Genomic DNA, 17,738 nt, shown 5'->3' with positions numbered 1-17,738 from the left:
CAAGTGACTTTCGACCATGTGGTGGAGTGGTAAAATCAGCTCGTGTGTGCAGGTGCTGGTTAGATGATTGCATCACAGGATCGAGAGAGAGAGGTTGCAGTGGCTTGGGGAGGTCGTCATCCAGCAGTGGATTGGCCATGGCTGATGATTTTAGTAGTATTGTTGTAGCATTATTAATGCTTTTCCATGAAGCACTTTCAGTTAACATTCCCTGTGGGCAATTATATTTGTGGCGATCAAAACAGTGCACGTCCACGTGGAAATGCGCGAAAAAACTGAGAAGTGGCGTTCCGGTCTCTGCATACCACTCTCAAACAGATGTCCGTCCTTCCCTTCAGCCCCTCTCACCACGACTTCTCACGGAGCAGGCTCACCAAAAAAACCAACACAGTACTTTTACTCGTTTTCTTCCCCACGGAAAAGTTCTCAACTATGTTCGGCCCACGTGATCTTTCATTATTCACTCGTGACCTCGTTACATCGCCACATCTTGCCAGCGCTTCGATCTCACGTGGCGAGGTCCTCCACACTTTCAACAAGCTGCCGCTGTCATCCCATGCTCTAGAGCGGTGGTTCTCAACCGGGGGGGGCGGACCCCTGGGGGCACTACGTGGCAATGTCCCAGGGGGTACACGTGAGGTCATTTATGAATGTGACATTATATCATACATGAGAGTCATTGGTGAATAATCACTCATGAAACTGCCAATATAAAATAACTATGATAACTTTAAATCCATATGGTAACCTAGAACGATATAAAATACATTTATTAACTCACTGATCCTAAACAATATGGTTTCTCAGAGAAAGCAGCGACCGAGAGAAAATGCCGTCATGCATGCAGAACGTCCGTTACATTTTTTGTTATTCGCTTGCAGTTATTGCTAATTTGGTGGATAACCTCAGAAAATGGACAAATGGTTAAAATATTGATCTTCATTATTCACACATTTATTTCTCAGAACCATGTTGTGTCAGACAAGGGGGTACTACTCGGTTGAAACAGAAGGAAGAGGCGGCCACAGAAATGTATCTGAAAGCACGTGATGCATTGACTATCTGTGTTCGATGGTAAGGCAAAGCCGCTGTGAGGATGAACTTCACCAGACTCAAGTTGCCTTGAGTCTTTGTGTTTATATTAAACATTAATAATTCGCTGGAAAGGTTGAATTTCAAAGGCAGTCAATTATTTTTTCTTGGAACATCTTTAATGACGTGTTTGTCTTTTTTTGACAGTCTCTCTACAACGTTATGATCCACTTCCAAATCCTCTGGGATGTTGGAAAAGCTCTTAACTAGCTTGATTTTGTCCACCACCTTCATTCGCCGTTGTGCTCGACTACTAACCTGCTCATTAAATCCGTGCATGGAGTAGTGACTGGAGGCGATCGGGAATCGGAATGCGTGATTTCCATGCAACTCTCCGGATGCGGATTGTTGACCAGGATCTCGACCGGATCACTGCGGCTCTTTTGTAGATTGAGGCACTGGGGTCTTAAGGTGAGCGGTCCACAACAGAAGCTGGTGCCGGTGATTGGGAATTGGGGATTCCACATCTTCATCACAGGTGTCAACAGGAAGTAAGATTGTACAGGTGATTAATGCAAGGGGTTATGGGAACGTAAATATCGGTGTTTGTAATGTTTTGTTGTTGTAACTTCCTGACCCGTCCCTACTGGACATAAAACAACATCATAGCTCATCGGATTCCTCCTGCAGTCTAAATAAAGATTCTGATTCTGAAATGAACGGACTGGAAAACCTGTACCTGTGTTACTGCAGAGGTCACAGTGCTGGACCAGTGGGAAGAGACGCTTTCTGGCATTTCAGTGCAGGTACTTGTGAGGTACGTGAGAGATATCATGGCAAGATCAAGCAAGTAACTTGGGATTCAGAGACAGAAGCCGACAGCGAGCTGTTGAGTGGAAGAGAGGAGGTTGGGCGGGTTGGGGCGTGTGTGCAGGACAGCGGGGGGGAGGCTGTAGAACCGGTGCATGACGAACACACACACTGCAGGGCTGCACACTCTCAACTCAACTATTTATATTTTGACAAATAAGGCCCACGACGCTTTATAGCCCTTTTCCAGAAGCAACCTGGCCACAAATGATAGGTCAACAAAGTGGCTTATCACGTGGAAATGTATAGAGCCAAATACTCTAAACGCATGTCGATTATAAATGTGGAGGGAAAAAATCGGAACACCCGGAGAAAAATCCACACGACCACAGAGAAAGAGAGACATGCAATCTCCTAATATTCAGGTGTCAGGGTCGGGATCGAACCCATAACCTCCTGTATACCAGGCAAGGGAGTTAACATCTCACCACCGCGGCACCCACTTGTTTTTATCTCAGTCCAAGGCACTCTGTTGACAAAAGATTGTCGACCTTGTACAAATCATCCACTTGTCTTCTTTTAAAGCGTTTCAACTATGATTGACAATTATTTCGCTTGTTTACCCAGGAAAGTCTCACCGAATCTCAACTCTTTTTCAGGAGGGCACTGCCAAGTGTTTAAAGTTGGGGACGGTGTTGTTGCTGCTGCTGCTTTGTGCGATTCCCAATTAAGCCATTTGCAGGTAATTTTTTCAACATTGGGATGTTTTAGTTAATACCGGTTACATTGTGTGTGTGTTTAGTTACGGGAGGAAACCGGAGACACCGGAGGAAGCCCGCGCAGAACAGAGAGATAACATTCAAACTCCACACAGAAGGGCCCGAGTCCAACTAAGATTGAAAGTTCGAATGCATTAGTTCGGTCAGTATGGAAAGGCGGGTCACTTGAATCCTCGAATAGTTATCTGCATCCCATCACATAAAGCGTCAATGCAATATTACCACTTTCCATCCCTCAACTCCCATAGCAGCCCTCGAGCACTACCAATGCCTGACCTGCAGGATAACCGCTGTAGTTGTAGTTCCAACTCTTCTTCCGTGGTCATCAGTTACCATGGCGACCGAGGAACAAGGCAAAGTCGGCCACCAGCGCAGCATGCAAAGGGCACAGTAGAATAACGATGGGACAATCAATCGCCTCCACTGTGGTGGCGGCGGCGGCGAGGCCGATGAGGATGGTGAAGCAAAGGGAATGCCGCTGCGGCAGGAGAGCGTGAGCCTCTGGCAGGGCAGGGCTGGACTCCCACTGTTTGAGCAGGGTCACGCGTGGGGTCCGTGGGTCGCATGGAGGGAGGTGGCAGAGATGCGCTAGGTGATTAAGGGGAGCTTTTTTGGAAGGAATTAGGAGAGCACCTCCGATTAACATGGTTGGCTACATATGGTGCGAAAGAAGTTCAACATAAGTGAATACAAGTGACGAAAGACAAGTGCTGGAAGGGAGAGGAACAGTCGCCACCTCCTTTCATGTGGCTTATGAAGAGCAACTATTAAGCGATTCCGTTCGAAGTGATTTGGCCCTTCAATTGTTGTGTCTGCGAGTTGGTGAATTGCAGTACACCCACTGATCCACCCACCACTCTATTCATAATTTTGTATTCGGGGCAGTGTGAAGTAATTCACTCCACGGTATCCCAATGTAGAACCACAGGGCTTGGGCAATTGTTGGCACCAGGTTTTGGCTACCTTCCCGCTTATTTGTGGTTTCCCGTGCCTCTAATTAATTCTCTCTCTGGCAGTGAACGAAAACTGTGTGCGTTGCATATTCTAAATTGTCCTTATCAATCCTATCTACACCAAAATGCATCTTCTGGTGTGGCTGCGATGTACGTAACGTGGTGTCACCTTCCACGGTCATCATCAACTCCGGTTAGCAGTCCTCAATCACATGATTGTGACATCGAGAAACGGTCGGGACGTTATAGTCTGCCTACACACTCACACAGTCACTCACTTACCCAATGACTCGCTCACTCACACACCCACCCACCCACTCATACACTTTACCCACTCGCTTGCTCACTCATCCACTCACTCAAACACTCACCGAGTAACTCAAACACGAATCCACTCACTCACCCATTCATCCACTCACCCATTCACTCACTCACATACTTATCCACTCACTCACCCATTCGCCCACTCACTCGCTCACTCACACAATCATCCACTCAATTATCCACTCACACACTCACTCACTAACACACCCACCGACAATTGCACTATCCCCCCCACTCACTCTTCCAATCACCTACTCACTCACATACTCTCACCCATTTACACACTCACTCGCTCACTCACACACTCACCCACTTCTTTACACACTCACACACAATTGCACTCACTCTCCCACCCACCCACTCACTCTTCCACTCACCTACTCACTCACACACTCACCCATTCACTCGCTCACTCCCACACTAATCCACTCACTCACTGAACTACTCATTCACATACTCACCCACACACTCACTCTCCCACTCACCTACTCGCTCACTTACCCACTTCCTCACACTATCTCTCACACACTCACACATACTCACTTACTCATTTGACCCACCGACTCACTCACACTTTTTTTGCGGTGTGCAGCAAATCTTAAACTCGGTGCCAATTACTGTCAGGATTTGTCATTGACGGCCAGTTCTGCAGTAGCTCCAAGTCCGATTTGTTCTGTGAAGCTGACGAAGAATCAACCTAATGTCTTCGTGACAGCCTATGTGCTACAACAAAAAGCCCAAATACCGAGCATCCAACGTATATACGTTGAACTTCTTTTGCACCGTACGTAGCCAACCGCGTTAATCGGAGGTGCTATTAAGAGATGACATTTGTAGAGGGCAGTTTGTTTATCAGGCGTCCGCCGCAGTAGGTAAACATTTCGGTAAACGTACGTGTCTCCGTCTTCGTCGGGTTTGGCTGCGATGGCGATGTCCGAGTGGGGGTGTTCGTGCGGAAGTGACGGTGGCCGGGGAGCGGCGAAGCCGGAGGAGGCCAAGAAGACCTTAACTGGCACGAGCGTGGGCACTATGGGCAAACCTGCACACATACCACGCACTTTTTAATCTTATTATTTACAAGCGTCATTCCCAACGAGACGTAATGATCTGGCCGAATTCACATCACGAAACTTTCCGCCTGCCATCTGTACGGCCAAAACGAAATTAAATTGTCGCGTGGTATACAAGCGTTTAATGCTCCAATGATGATTGTTTCAGCTCAACGGTGAGTTGGAGAACATTTCTCACGGCCAATCTCTAGCAATTAGACGTGCGATGTTTTATCTGGATACTATGCCAAGCATCTTCTGGTGGGACGAAACATTCTACGAGATGTCTAGAGGAAGACTACACGCGCTACAGCATCCAACGTTTCATGCACATGTACAACCATTTTGCCAATCCACTGCTGGATGAGGGCCTCCCAATGCGGTGCAGGCAGTGGAAGTTGTTTGACCATACTTCAATATGCTGGGAACACATTATAGTACATATATCACTCGTGAGTGAAAACATTCCCAAACTTTTTTTAAAATAGCATTTACTTTAAGGAGGGAAGTAAACACAGAAGGCACACCTTCCTGTCATGTTGTTAGTCATGTTTACATGAGCCATCTGATGTGATTGTTAATGTTGGTTCAATCATAATAACACAATAATAGCATATACTTGATGTGCAATTTAAACAAATGTGCATTCTGTCCTTACGCACGAACTGGTCTTATACAAATGCACGTCTTCATACTGACACCTAATGGGTCACTCACAACGCCAAGGCAACCTTCTTCACCTATTCCACTTAACGTACTACGGTTGTACATCGGGTTAGATTTTTTTTTTATCACAGTTGCTGAGTACAAGCCCAAAGGCCCAGAATGCTAAGCGGCTTGAAGCAAACCGTGCTATTACAGCCGTTATATATGGGAGTGAATGCATCTCTTAAATTGAGCAAGATGATTACAAGAAGTTGGCGAATTATACGATGGGAGTGGGTTCCAAAGGCGGTGGTTGTACAAAGCACGAACGAGGCAGAGCAGTAGACCTGGCAGTCAACTTTGGGTGGAAGAATTGAGTGACGTTCATGGGAAGATGAACCATGGCAGTAGCGATAGAAGAAGAATGAGGACTGACTCAGTGAATGCTGGATGATCATTCTGCCTGACTGCTTTGCATGCTGTACACTCAGTGTACAGCAAATCAGCTACAAGACCAAACTCAACATTATAGGAACATGTGTGTGCAATTCAGTACAGCTCTGTATACCTGCGAGACGTGGACATTAAACACTACTCACAGGGATAAGATATTGGAACTCGAAATGTATTGCTACAGAAGGATACTGCATCTAAGCTGAACCCAAAGAGTGACCAACGTAGAAGAAAAAGGTTGGACGTACAAGACGACCTGAAGATGCAGGCAGTTATGACACATTGAACCTATCTACGGGACTTTGCAGGAATTCATGTTCTTGGGTCTTTCGGTAGTCACGAAAGCTTTAAGTCAAGATTTATATATAGGATGTACAACAGGACAATTTAAAGTGTGCTGTTCGGAAAAATGGAAGGAACCGGAAAGAGAGGAAGACCTCACTGAGAATGGCTTAACGACGACAGTGGAGATTGGTCCCAGAAAGATGTTGCACTACTTGAGAATATTGGCACAAGACAGAGGAAAGTGGAAACAAATTAGGCAGTGTGCAGTGAACACCTAAGGGCTATCTGCCCATGGATCGTGATGATGATGATGATGACACTCAGTGTGAGCACTGCAGCACAAGCGACTCTGGACGCCAAGGTGGCCACCTACCCGAGTAGCGTGGCGGAGCGTAGCGCAACCCTCCAGCCGGCGTGGCCGGCGTCTTCCTCGGTAAGAGCCTGCGCCAATGTGCCGGCGCGGTGCGGCCCGGCGACAGGGCGGCCGTGCCGCTTGGGCCCGCCGAGCCCCCTTGGCGGTCGGCGACGACGTCCCGTGGGCCCGCGGGCCTCTGGTGGTCGGCGGTCCCCCGGGCTCCGCGCTTGTGTTCGGTGGGGTTTGTTCCGCTCGCATCCCTCAAGTCGTTGTCTGCCAAACGTCTTCTCTTGCGCAGCAGCGGGAGGGCGGCTTTGCGCTGGCGAGAGTCTGGAGCTTCCATCGCGGCCGCCGAAGACGGCTCGCTGCGGATGTCCGCCCCGGGCAGCATTTGGGTTTGAACGCTGTCGGCGGTGCCCGTGCTGGTGGCCCGTAGCCCGTCCGCGCGCAGTGGCGTGGCGTCATCCTCAGGTGACGACGTCCTAATTTGCGTTCCTTCGCGACGAGGTGGACCTTGACACCGCGCCCTCGCTCGCAGCGTCCTTCTCGCACCAACGGCGGCCTTTGATTTTCTCGTTTTGCCGGCTTTGTTCCCGACAGCGGAACCCCCCGTGGAAGGATCTCTGGCATGGGCGTCGTCCTCAGGAGCAGCAGGAGGAGGAGGCGGTTCCGGGGTTTGTTCGCTTGGCACCTCGTCGACCGGTCGTCGTCGTCGTCGCATCTCGCCGGCCCGTCCCGTTTCTCTGCGACGCCCCGAACGTCTTGCTGCCATTGTCCCAAGGAGTCCGAGTCCATCATTCGCGTTCGCCGGGCGCGGTTTGACTATTTTGAACGTCTAACATATTTACATTTCGTTCACAGTCTTTTAAAGACTGCACGCAAATACTTGCAAAGTGTTGGGCCTGGAATAACACAGCAATAGGGTCAGCAAAGGGGATGACGTTCAGCACACAACATAAGCAACGCCGTAATGCTGCAACTACAACATGAGCACACGTAGGCATCGTCAAGATTTTCTAACAAGTGCATTCACTCTAGTTACTCAGCCAATCATCCCTCTGGGATCAATAAAACGAGTGGCACTTTGTAGACAATTCATCCCGTGGATTTTGCACCACTTGCCTCAGGGCTGAGGACAGAATCGGAGCACCGCGTGAATGCTCACGGTGAGCAGCACATCCCTTGGGATTTGTGTTGACGGCACAAGCAAAACATTGCAACGCCGCGCACCGTTTAGCAACGCGTAAATTATCGGAATTTTTTTTCTTCTCGCGATCGATTCAACGTCACGAAATCGGTCGGGTATAAAGGCGGGCGCAGTTCCACAGTGCGAGGGCACGCTGCCAGGTTCGCAGTATGATCATTACCTCCTCGGCACTGCTCCAGTGCCACGAACTGCGGGAACGAATAACTCCACTGTCACCACCTGCACGTCGCGTGGTCCCCGGCAGGAACTTCGACGCGGTGGTCTCGGCGGAGCGAGAAGCTGACGCCGGCAGGCCGATGGTGCTTCAAGTGGAATTCCCCGTTCTCGGTGTTTTTTCTCTCTCCGTCGTCTCCAATGACAGCTCCGCTGGGCCGTCTCTGGGCGGAGCCTGCTGGCTGGGCACTTCCCACCCCCCCATTGCTGAACAATGCCGAATGATCACCCTCTCTTTGTGTTAATGCTTTGCCTGGTAGGATGGGGATGGTTTTGTTTTGAGTTTGGGTGATTTGTTTACTTTTTCTTGTACTTTGCATTGCTATCCTGTTTGTGTACTGTTTGTTGTTGGAACGTTCTTACCCCGTGTCCCTACTGGACCATCTGTGAAACAGAGCTTCATAGCTCATCGGATTCCTCCAGCAGTGTCAATAAATAGTCTGATTCTGATTGCATCCGATCTGCAGCAGAGCTCGCAAGCTCAGCAGCATTGAGTCTGGAGAGTGCTCGGGGATAGGACAGTGGTTGTGAGTGACCCCCTCCTACCCCTTTCCTTTTGAGACAACGAAAATATGTATTTTATTGATATTTACCAGAGAAAAAACGTTGCGTGTTTATTTATTTATTATCATTATTGTAGGGCCCTATTTAAAAAGGCTGACATTCAGGACCGCGATGGCGTAGATACTGGAATCAGTCTACAACTGCTGTGAACCCCTCTCTATCCACGAGGGTTGACACGCGTGATGCTGGTGGTGTGGAATTCAGGAGTGCGACTCCTGGGGAGACGCACGTGTTTCATAACCACGCCGCAGTTATCATTTCAGCACTCTGGGAGTATATCGCGAGCCACAGCACTCCCCATGGTTGCACTCCCGTGATTTTTAATGGCGCTCACGGTCGACTCGTTTAGACAGACATGTAACATGCCAGACAGACATGTAACATGTCAGACAAACATGTAACATGTCAGACAAACATGTCACATGTCAGACAGACATGTAACATGCCAGACAGACATGTAACATGCCAGACAAACATGTAACATGTCAGACAGACATGTCACATGTCAGACAGACATGTTACATGCCAGACAGACATGTAACATGTCAGACAGACATGTAACATGCCAGACAGACATGTCACATGTCAGACAAACAGGTAACATGTCAGACAGACATGTCACATGTCAGACAGACATATCACATGTCAGACAGACATGTAACATGCCAGACAGACATGTAACATGCCAGACAGACATGTAACATGTCAGACAAACATGTAACATGTCAGACAAACATGTCACATGTCAGACAGACATGTAACATGCCAGACAGACATGTAACATGCCAGACAAACATGTAACATGTCAGACAGACATGTCACATGTCAGACAGACATGTAACATGCCAGACAGACATGTAACATGTCAGACATGTAACATGCCAGACAGACATGTCACATGTCAGACAAACAGGTAACATGTCAGACAGACATGTCACATGTCAGACAGACATCTAAGATGTCAGACAGACATGTCACATGTCAGACAGACATGTAACATGTCAGACAGACATGTCACATGTCAGACAGACATGTCACATGCCAGACAGACATGTAACATGCCAGACAAACATGTAACATGTCAGACAGACATGTCACATGTCAGACAGACATGTCACATGTCAGACAGACATATCACATGTCAGACAGACATGTAACATGCCAGACAGACATGTACCATGTCAGACAGACATGTCACATGTCAGACAGATATGTAACATGTCAGACAGACATGTCACATGTCAGACAGACATGTCACATTCCATACAGACATGTAACATGCCAGACAAACATGTGACATGTCAGACAGACATGTAACATATCAGACAGACATGTCACATGTCAGACAGACATGTAACATGTCACACAAACATGTCACATGTCAGACAGAAATGTCACATGCCATACAGACATGTAACATGCCAGACAAACATGTCACATGTCAGACAAACGTGTAACATGTCAGACAGACGTGTAACATGTCAGACAGACATGTAACATGTCAGACAAACACGTTACATGTCAGACAAACATGTAACATGTCAGACAAACATGTCACATGTCAGACAAACGTGTAACATGTCAGACAGACGTGTAACATGTCAGACAGACATGTAACATGTCAGACAAACACGTCACATGTCAGACAAACATGTAACATGTCAGACAAACATGTCACATGTCAGACAGACATGTAACATATCAGACAGACATGTCACATGTCAGAAAAACATGTCACATGCCATACAGACATGTCACATGTCAACAGCTGACCCAAGGAAGCAAAAGTCTGGAACATATCGGATATTAGGAGGAAGCCAAACCACACAAACTAATCTTGCAAAGGCAAACTCCGGGGGGCACCCGTAACCAGCCAAGTGTCAAGAGCCTTTCTCCGGGGTATGGTCCTCGAAATAAACCATCAGTGTCGAGTCTTGCAGAGGCAAAGGCTCTGTGTTGCTAAGTGTTGAGTTCTGCGCTGACAGACTCCGAGTATCGCTTGAAAGTTTTATTCTACATTTTTCCTTATGTTTGGAGTCGCTTGCAGAGTCAAGGACTGCGAGAAGTTGCACTGTACCAGGCTATAAGAATTGTGAGAGGCTAAGAGGTGTGCGAAGGCATTTTCATATAATACTGTGATCAGCTAAGACGTGTGAGAAGTTAAGTGGAGATTGGAGTTATCCACTAATATCGAGAATGCATGAAATGTTGTCCAAGCTATAGGCTGGAAAAGTTATGTTGTCCAAGTGACAGATATTCTGATGATAAGAGTTTTGATGAATTTTGGAGAGTGAGCGAGGAGCAGTGATGAGCACAGCAGGAGTGCTCCTGAGGGAGGGGGCACCAAAGATGCTTGAGCGAAGCAAGCTGCTGTTGACAAGGAATGAGGAGCAACGTGGCCACAGACCATTCCGACTGCTGATCGAGCCTGGCGTGCAGATAGCCTGCGAACGTGCAGGAGCTAACGGCTAACCACGAGCGTGCTGACTCGGAAGCCCCGAGCACCCTCCAGCGTGGGTCGAGCTTGATGCACAAAGAACCGTGCCTGGTGCCAAGGGGGTGATGCGCTGCCACCTAGCAGACGAGCTGCGAGTGCTACCTGGCGACGTGGCCACAGTGCACCCCTCTGCAGACTGACCCAACGGTGAGCCACCAGCGTGCCGACTCGACAGCCACTCCAGTTGTGGACGGAGCCTGACGGGCACGCAGCCCGAGCGGATCACACGCCGTGTGCCGACACACACCCGCCCACCCAACGCACCCTGCTGGGGACCTGAGGTATTTTCGGTACAAAGGAACGCGGCTATCGCAAGCCTCCCACAGCTCCCGGGACCCCAGAGCCACAGCTATCAGTATTGGACCTCGTGGTGACTGCCCCTCTAACATACACACACACGACGCGCATATCGGTAGGAATAAGGTTGTTCCGCGGTGTGTTTCGCATAGGGTTGCCATCCAAGGTGGTGTGTTAAGTATTAACCGGTCGTTAAGAAGCATTGTTCTGTCCCTTAAGTTGCATGAATACGGTCGTTAGAAGTATTTTAGTATAATCTAGATTTGAAGCTTTCGTGACTACAGGAATCCATACTCTTTGGTTCCTTCGGTAAAGTCACGTGGGTATATTATTTAAAAGACAACGCAATACTGTCAGAGCATGTTTTTTTAAAATATACGTAGGTATATTATACCTACATGACTTTACCGAAAGAACCAAAGACTATAGTATTTTAGTCATTTGTTTATTTTAATCGCATAATCTTACCAATTACTTCATTGATGTTCTACTAGCCATTTTGGCGTCCTCTGGTCTAACACTGTTTGAGACTCGGCTCTAAAGAAAGCTGTCTCTGGTGTGTCAGAGCATGTTTTTTTTGCATGTTAACCACAAGTATATGTGGTTAATGCAGACATGATTCCTTGCAAAGGTTTCAGTGTGGTGTTTTAACATCTTAATACCAACTGTTTTATTCCCAGAAAAGGGAAAACCCTTATTCTCATGAAAAGTATCTACTTTGCGAATCTATATGCTAGCATTTATACTATTGTTTTGAGATATTTATTTTAATCGCGTAATCTTACCAATTAATTCGTTGATGTCCCTTTTACCATTGGGCACACATTTCTGTATCATGTTTCCATATGAATATTGCCATTTGTAGGTGTTTTCCTGTCATTGTGCATTGCCGCGTTACCATGAGAAATTAGCCTATTGTTCTATTGCCCTGTTTAACAACGTAACCATAAGACTTTACCATCGATGTGTTTATTTGTACGGATCGATGAGGACAATATTTGCATGAGTACTGGTGTGGTAATTTAGATGCTAAGAGTGTTTGCATATTAGAGTGTTTTTAGATATTAAACTTGCTTAATACAGAAGAGTCTGAGTGGTTCCTTCCTAAGTTCATGCATAATTATCTTAATTATAAGAACTGTATCCTGTGGCGAGAGCTGAATCCTGAGACCGGAAATAATGACAATAAAATCATAATCAGTAAATGTTCAGGCAAGAATCAGTAAATGTTTAAGCGAGAATCATAATCTGTAAAGTTAAAGGGAAAATGATTGTATTGTCACGATTGGTAATACGTCTCATAGACAAGAGCAAGCATCACACACACACAGTAATCATAAATATAATCACTCACACACAATACACCCCCTAGACAACGAAAGAGCCACCAATAATACATATAACAACACACACACATTGGTCAGCATACAAACAAACACATTAATAATACAACAACCGCCATTCGCCACTAAGTGGTGGTGACGTCACCACGACGCTTGTGCCAGGCCATGTGCACCTTGAGGCCACGTGAAGGGTCGAACGCCCGCTGGCAGGAGGTCACGGGGCAGACCCAGGTGCCACGGGTCGACTGACCGAGATGACCGAGATGACGTAATATTTTACACACATTTAATCACACATATAATTGATCACACTTTTACACCTAATGAACATAAATTAACATTAATTCACACACATTTCATTATTATAATGTTTTGCCTAATTTGCATAATTTCATAATTTTTCATATTTTTATTTTTTTCTCATAACAATATATACAACAATTCTTCGCAAGTAATTAACATAGAGCCTCATATCACCATGGACTGATAATTATCGATCTCAGGTTGGTAATGTAAAGTTGCTCTGTTCCAGTCCGGGTTATTTATTCTTGTTCTTGATGCAGCAATATGACGGACTTGCCTCTTGTGCGCCGTTTTTTGATGTTGTGGTTCTTTCATGCAGCCCGTGCTGCTGCAGTGACTGCGGTCCCTGGCTTGTTGAGTTGCACGATGTTCAGTTGTTCTTCAACCCGTGCTGCTGCATTGAATGTGTGGTCTTTGGTTTATCGAGATGCACGTTTTTCAGTAGTTTACTTAGCCCGTAATTCAGCAGTGAATGTGCGGTCCCCGGCTTGTCTAGATGCACGCTGATCAGGATTTTCCTCAGCCCGTGCTGCTGCAGTGACTGTGCGGTTTCTGGCTTGCCTTGATGCACGCTGATCTGCAGTTTTCTCAGCATTTGCTTCTGCAGCGGTAACTTGGCAGTCTCTGGCTTGTCTCCATGCACGCTGCTTGAGAGTTTCCTCAGCACTGGCTGCAGCAGTAACTGTGTACATGCCCTGTCAACCTGATTATAAAACTTCTAAATAATAAATAAAGGTGAGACACACTATCCATGTGTAGGGGTGTTAGAAAGAGAGCCGTTATGCATGGCAGCTTATGGGAAACAAACACAGTGGGCGGGGCTACGTGAGTGCACGGGGGGGTGGGGTGCTCTCAACGACGTCCGCACCAGGCAGCCCGGGGCCCCACCCCTCAGCGGGGGTGGAGTATAAAGGGGGATGTGTCAGAGGGCTCGGGGGAGAATGTTAAAGCTAAACCAGTGAAGACCGAAGATCGTCTAGCTAGAGCCCTGGACTCCCCTGGGACGCCGCCCTTGTCAGGGCCGCGCAGGACCGAGCCAGCGGCGTGGTCCCGAGAACCAGAGCTAGTGCTCTGGGACTCCGGGTACCGTAGCCCGACTTACCAGTGTCGGGCCAGACAGCCTCCCCTAGCCCGTTAGTGGAGGACTAGGAGGTAGGTCAGAGATAGCTAGCAGTGTATTCCCAGCTAGCCGGGTGAGGGGGCCGATACCCCCTCTAGTATTGTATGTCCACAGTTGTGACTACTTGTACGGAATAAATACGTGTGCCTCACCAACGGTGTCCAAGAGTCATCAACGGTACTTCATCTGGTGTCAGAACAACTACGAACATGGACACGCGCCGGACAGCTCGAGCCGGAGTACCGCAGGTGGAGGACACCGCTGAAATTGTCGAGCCCGAGACGGCTCAACAAGACATCGTGCAGCCGGGGCCGGACGCATTCTTACCGGGGCATCAGGATGAAGAGGAGCCGCCATCAGAAGGGCTGAGGCTGGCTCACGCGAGGCTGGCGGAGCTGCTTTACGCCGCTGCCGCCACACTCGAACACATCACGCGGCTGGGGGCTGGTGGACCACCACGGGGCGAGGAGAACCGACGTCCGATGCGCCTTCCCGCCATCTCAACGGATTCAAACTTTGAATCTCCCGCCATCGCCGCAGCAGCTGCTGAGGGCGTGGCCGGCCTGAACCTCGGGTCCAACATCGCTCTCGCTGGGGCTGCCGCGTCACCGCCAGCGGAGGGAGCGTCATCACGGCTGCGACAGGCGATACCATCTGCCGTTCGCGCCGAAGCGCAGCCGAGTTACGGGGACAGCAGCCTGCGAGCTTCCATGGCGACCGCTGCGCTGCACCAACGGCTGCCTCCGCTCAAAGAGTTTGTTGGCGCGGAGGGCGACTGGGGCGGCTTCCAGCGACGCTTCCTCGCCCACCAAGAAATGGCACGGTGGTCGGATGCTGAGGCTCTCTGCGCGCTGCCGGTGCTCCTCGACAGCGACGCACTCGCCGCCCTTACATCGGCGCCGAGGGAGAAGCGCTCCACGCTACAGATGGCGCTGCAGTTGCTGGCCGGGGTCTACGGACCTTCAGCGGAATGCAGGCAGCAGTTTTACGATCGCCAGCGGGGTGCAAAGGAGTCGCCCCTGGCGTACAGGACGAGTCTCCTGGCACTGGCGAAGATGGCCTTCCCTCGAATGGACGACGATGGCGTGGACGCCATGGTCACAGAAAAAATCCTCCTGCTGGCAGACGACCTGGACATCGCCGTCGTTGCACAGGAGGACACGGAGATGAGTTCCCTCCAGGCTGCGCGGCTCCTCCACGCCAACCTGCTGTCACAGCGTCGGAAAGTCAGCAGGGTAGCGGCCGGGCGTGCGGTGGCTGCAGCCACCCTCCCGGCGGAGGAGGTTTACGCCGTCGACCGTCAACGGCAGCAGGGGACGGGAGCACGGTCGGGCCGGGATGGGTCGAGCCGCTTCGACCGTCCGTCATCGCCGCCGGCGCTCCCGCGTTGCTTCAACTGCGGCATCCGGGGCCATGTCGCCTCGGGGTGCCGCTCTCCTCGGCAGCGCGGGACGACGCCTCGACAGGACGCCGGCCCTCCTCCTCCCAAGCTCCATCAACATAATCCGGCGAGTTTCGCGGCACCCCTCATGTTTGGCCCAAGCACACACTCGTCACACACTCGCACACCGCAACGAACGGGGGGCCGACATTGCGCTGCGACGGGCCAACACGCACCACTATGGGGACTCAAATCGAACCCAGGCAGTGGTCCATGTTGGCCCATCGCGTTGTGGCCGCGTCGTCGGGGTCGTCCGCCGTGGTGGGACACATTGACGGGGTGGAGGTACGCATCCTGGTCGATACGGGGGCATCGGCGACCATCATTTCCGAACTCATTTACAATATTCTACCTGTCCAGAGCCGTCCTTTACTGCCGGTTAACGTCCCATTCTATGCTGCTAACGGGGGCTCTCTTGGCATCATTGGACAGATTCGAGCGCAAATTTGTATCGGGGATATCAAATTGTCGGGCCCGATTTTTGTTTCCTCCTCGCTGGCGGTTCCGTGCCTGCTGGGGACGGACTTCTTGGGCAAAATGCTGATTCGTATTTTAATAGACCAGGGATGCATTGAGCTCCCGTCGGGACGATGCATGGCATTCCTGCCTTCCCCTACTGCGGCTCGGACGGCGTTCGTAACAGTACCAGCGTTCGTCGTTAAAACAGTTCGTGTGCCGCCGGGAGCTCAAATGTTGGTGCCTCTAAAACTTCGTCGGCCCTTCGCTGAGGGCATTGGGGACCAGGGAATTCTGCTGGGACCATCTAGGGCCGGGGTTAGTGGACCTCATTTGATTCCGGCCCAGACCGTCGTAAGAGGGGACGGGGACCCTTTCATCGCGGTCCTCAATGTGGGGTCACAGACAGTGGTAGTTCCTCAAGGGACGGTGCTTGCTCACGCGACGCCGGTGCCCTGCGAGGAACCTGTTGCGAATCACGTCGGCACTGCTCCCCGGCCGCACCCACATTCGGACAGCGATGGAGGGTGGCTCGATGCGCTTTGTGCGGGATCGACGGACCTGTCAAATTCAGAGCGCCAACAGCTTAGAACGCTACTGCGGGAATTTTCCGACGTTTTCAGTCGGGACAAATACGATTTGGGTTGCACTCATCTGCTGCGTCACCATATTGACACGGGTGACAGCGCGCCAATACGCCAGAATCCGTTTCGGTTAAGTCCCGCCGAAAAGGACCATGTCAAATCGGCTATTGATGACATGTTAGCCGCCGACATCATTTCTCCTTCCACCAGCCCTTGGGGAGCGCCGATTGTCCTGGTTAAAAAGCAGGACGGCTCGTTGCGGTTTTGCGTTGATTTTCGGCGCCTTAACAAAATTTCGGTTGCCGACGCATACCCGCTCCCACGAATGGACGAATCGCTGGACGCCTTGGCGGGAGCGCGATTCTTCTCCACACTGGATTTACTTTCGGGATTCTGGCAGCTTCCTCTGGACGATGATTCAAAGCCTAAAACTGCTTTCCGTACACCGCACGGCCTGTTCCAATTCAACCGGTTGCCGATGGGCTTACACTCAGCGCCGGCAACTTTCCAGCGTTTGATGGAATTGGTTTTGGCTGGATTGCAATGGGAGTCGTGCCTGATTTATTTGGATGACGTTATCGTCTTTAGTAAAACTTTTGACGAACATCTCCAGAGGTTGCGGGCGGTTTTCCTAAAGATGCGGGCTGCTAATTTGAAATTCAAACCCCAAAAATGTCATTTGTTACGCGATTCGGTGCGTTATTTGGGGCACATAGTGAGGCACACGCGCGGTCAGGGGGTAAATGCGCTTTTATTGTCGTTTTTTTTGTATGTTGGCAGCCGGGACGACTGCAAGCTATGCGGGGGGGGGGGTGATGTAGGGGTGTTAGAGAGAGAGCCGTTATGCATGGCAGCTTATGGGAAACAAACACAGTGGGCGGGGCTACGTGAGTGCACGGGGGGGGGGGGGTGCTCTCAACGACGTCCGCACCAGGCAGCCCGGGGCCCCACCCCTCAGCGGGGGTGTAGTATAAAGGGGGATGTGTCAGAGGGCTCGGGGCAGAATGTTAAAGCTAAACCAGTGAAGA

General features: G+C 49.9%; 1 protein-coding gene across 2 annotated transcripts in view; it reads right to left on the bottom strand.

Moving 5' to 3' along the window:
• Positions 1 to 8,196, bottom strand: part of LOC144943016 (uncharacterized) — a 28,778-nt gene extending 20,582 nt beyond the window's left edge. For both annotated transcript variants that reach the window (XM_078870146.1, XM_078870147.1), the window contains exons 1-3: positions 8,053 to 8,196; positions 6,704 to 7,587; positions 4,793 to 4,937 (exon numbers count right to left, since the gene is read on the bottom strand). In XM_078870146.1, the coding sequence (XP_078726272.1) occupies positions 4,793 to 4,937; positions 6,704 to 7,457 (899 nt within the window). In that variant the 5' untranslated portion in view covers positions 7,458 to 7,587; positions 8,053 to 8,196. The remainder of the gene's footprint in view (positions 1 to 4,792; positions 4,938 to 6,703; positions 7,588 to 8,052) is intronic.
• Between the last annotated feature and the right edge of the window lie 9,542 nt (positions 8,197 to 17,738).

Source organism: Lampetra fluviatilis, chromosome 29 (assembly GCF_964198595.1).
Source record: "Lampetra fluviatilis chromosome 29, kcLamFluv1.1, whole genome shotgun sequence".
In the NCBI taxonomy this organism is placed as follows: domain Eukaryota; kingdom Metazoa; phylum Chordata; class Hyperoartia; order Petromyzontiformes; family Petromyzontidae; genus Lampetra; species Lampetra fluviatilis.
The sequence above is the reverse complement of the archived record's forward strand: the minus strand, read 5'-3'. Positions and strand labels throughout refer to the sequence as shown.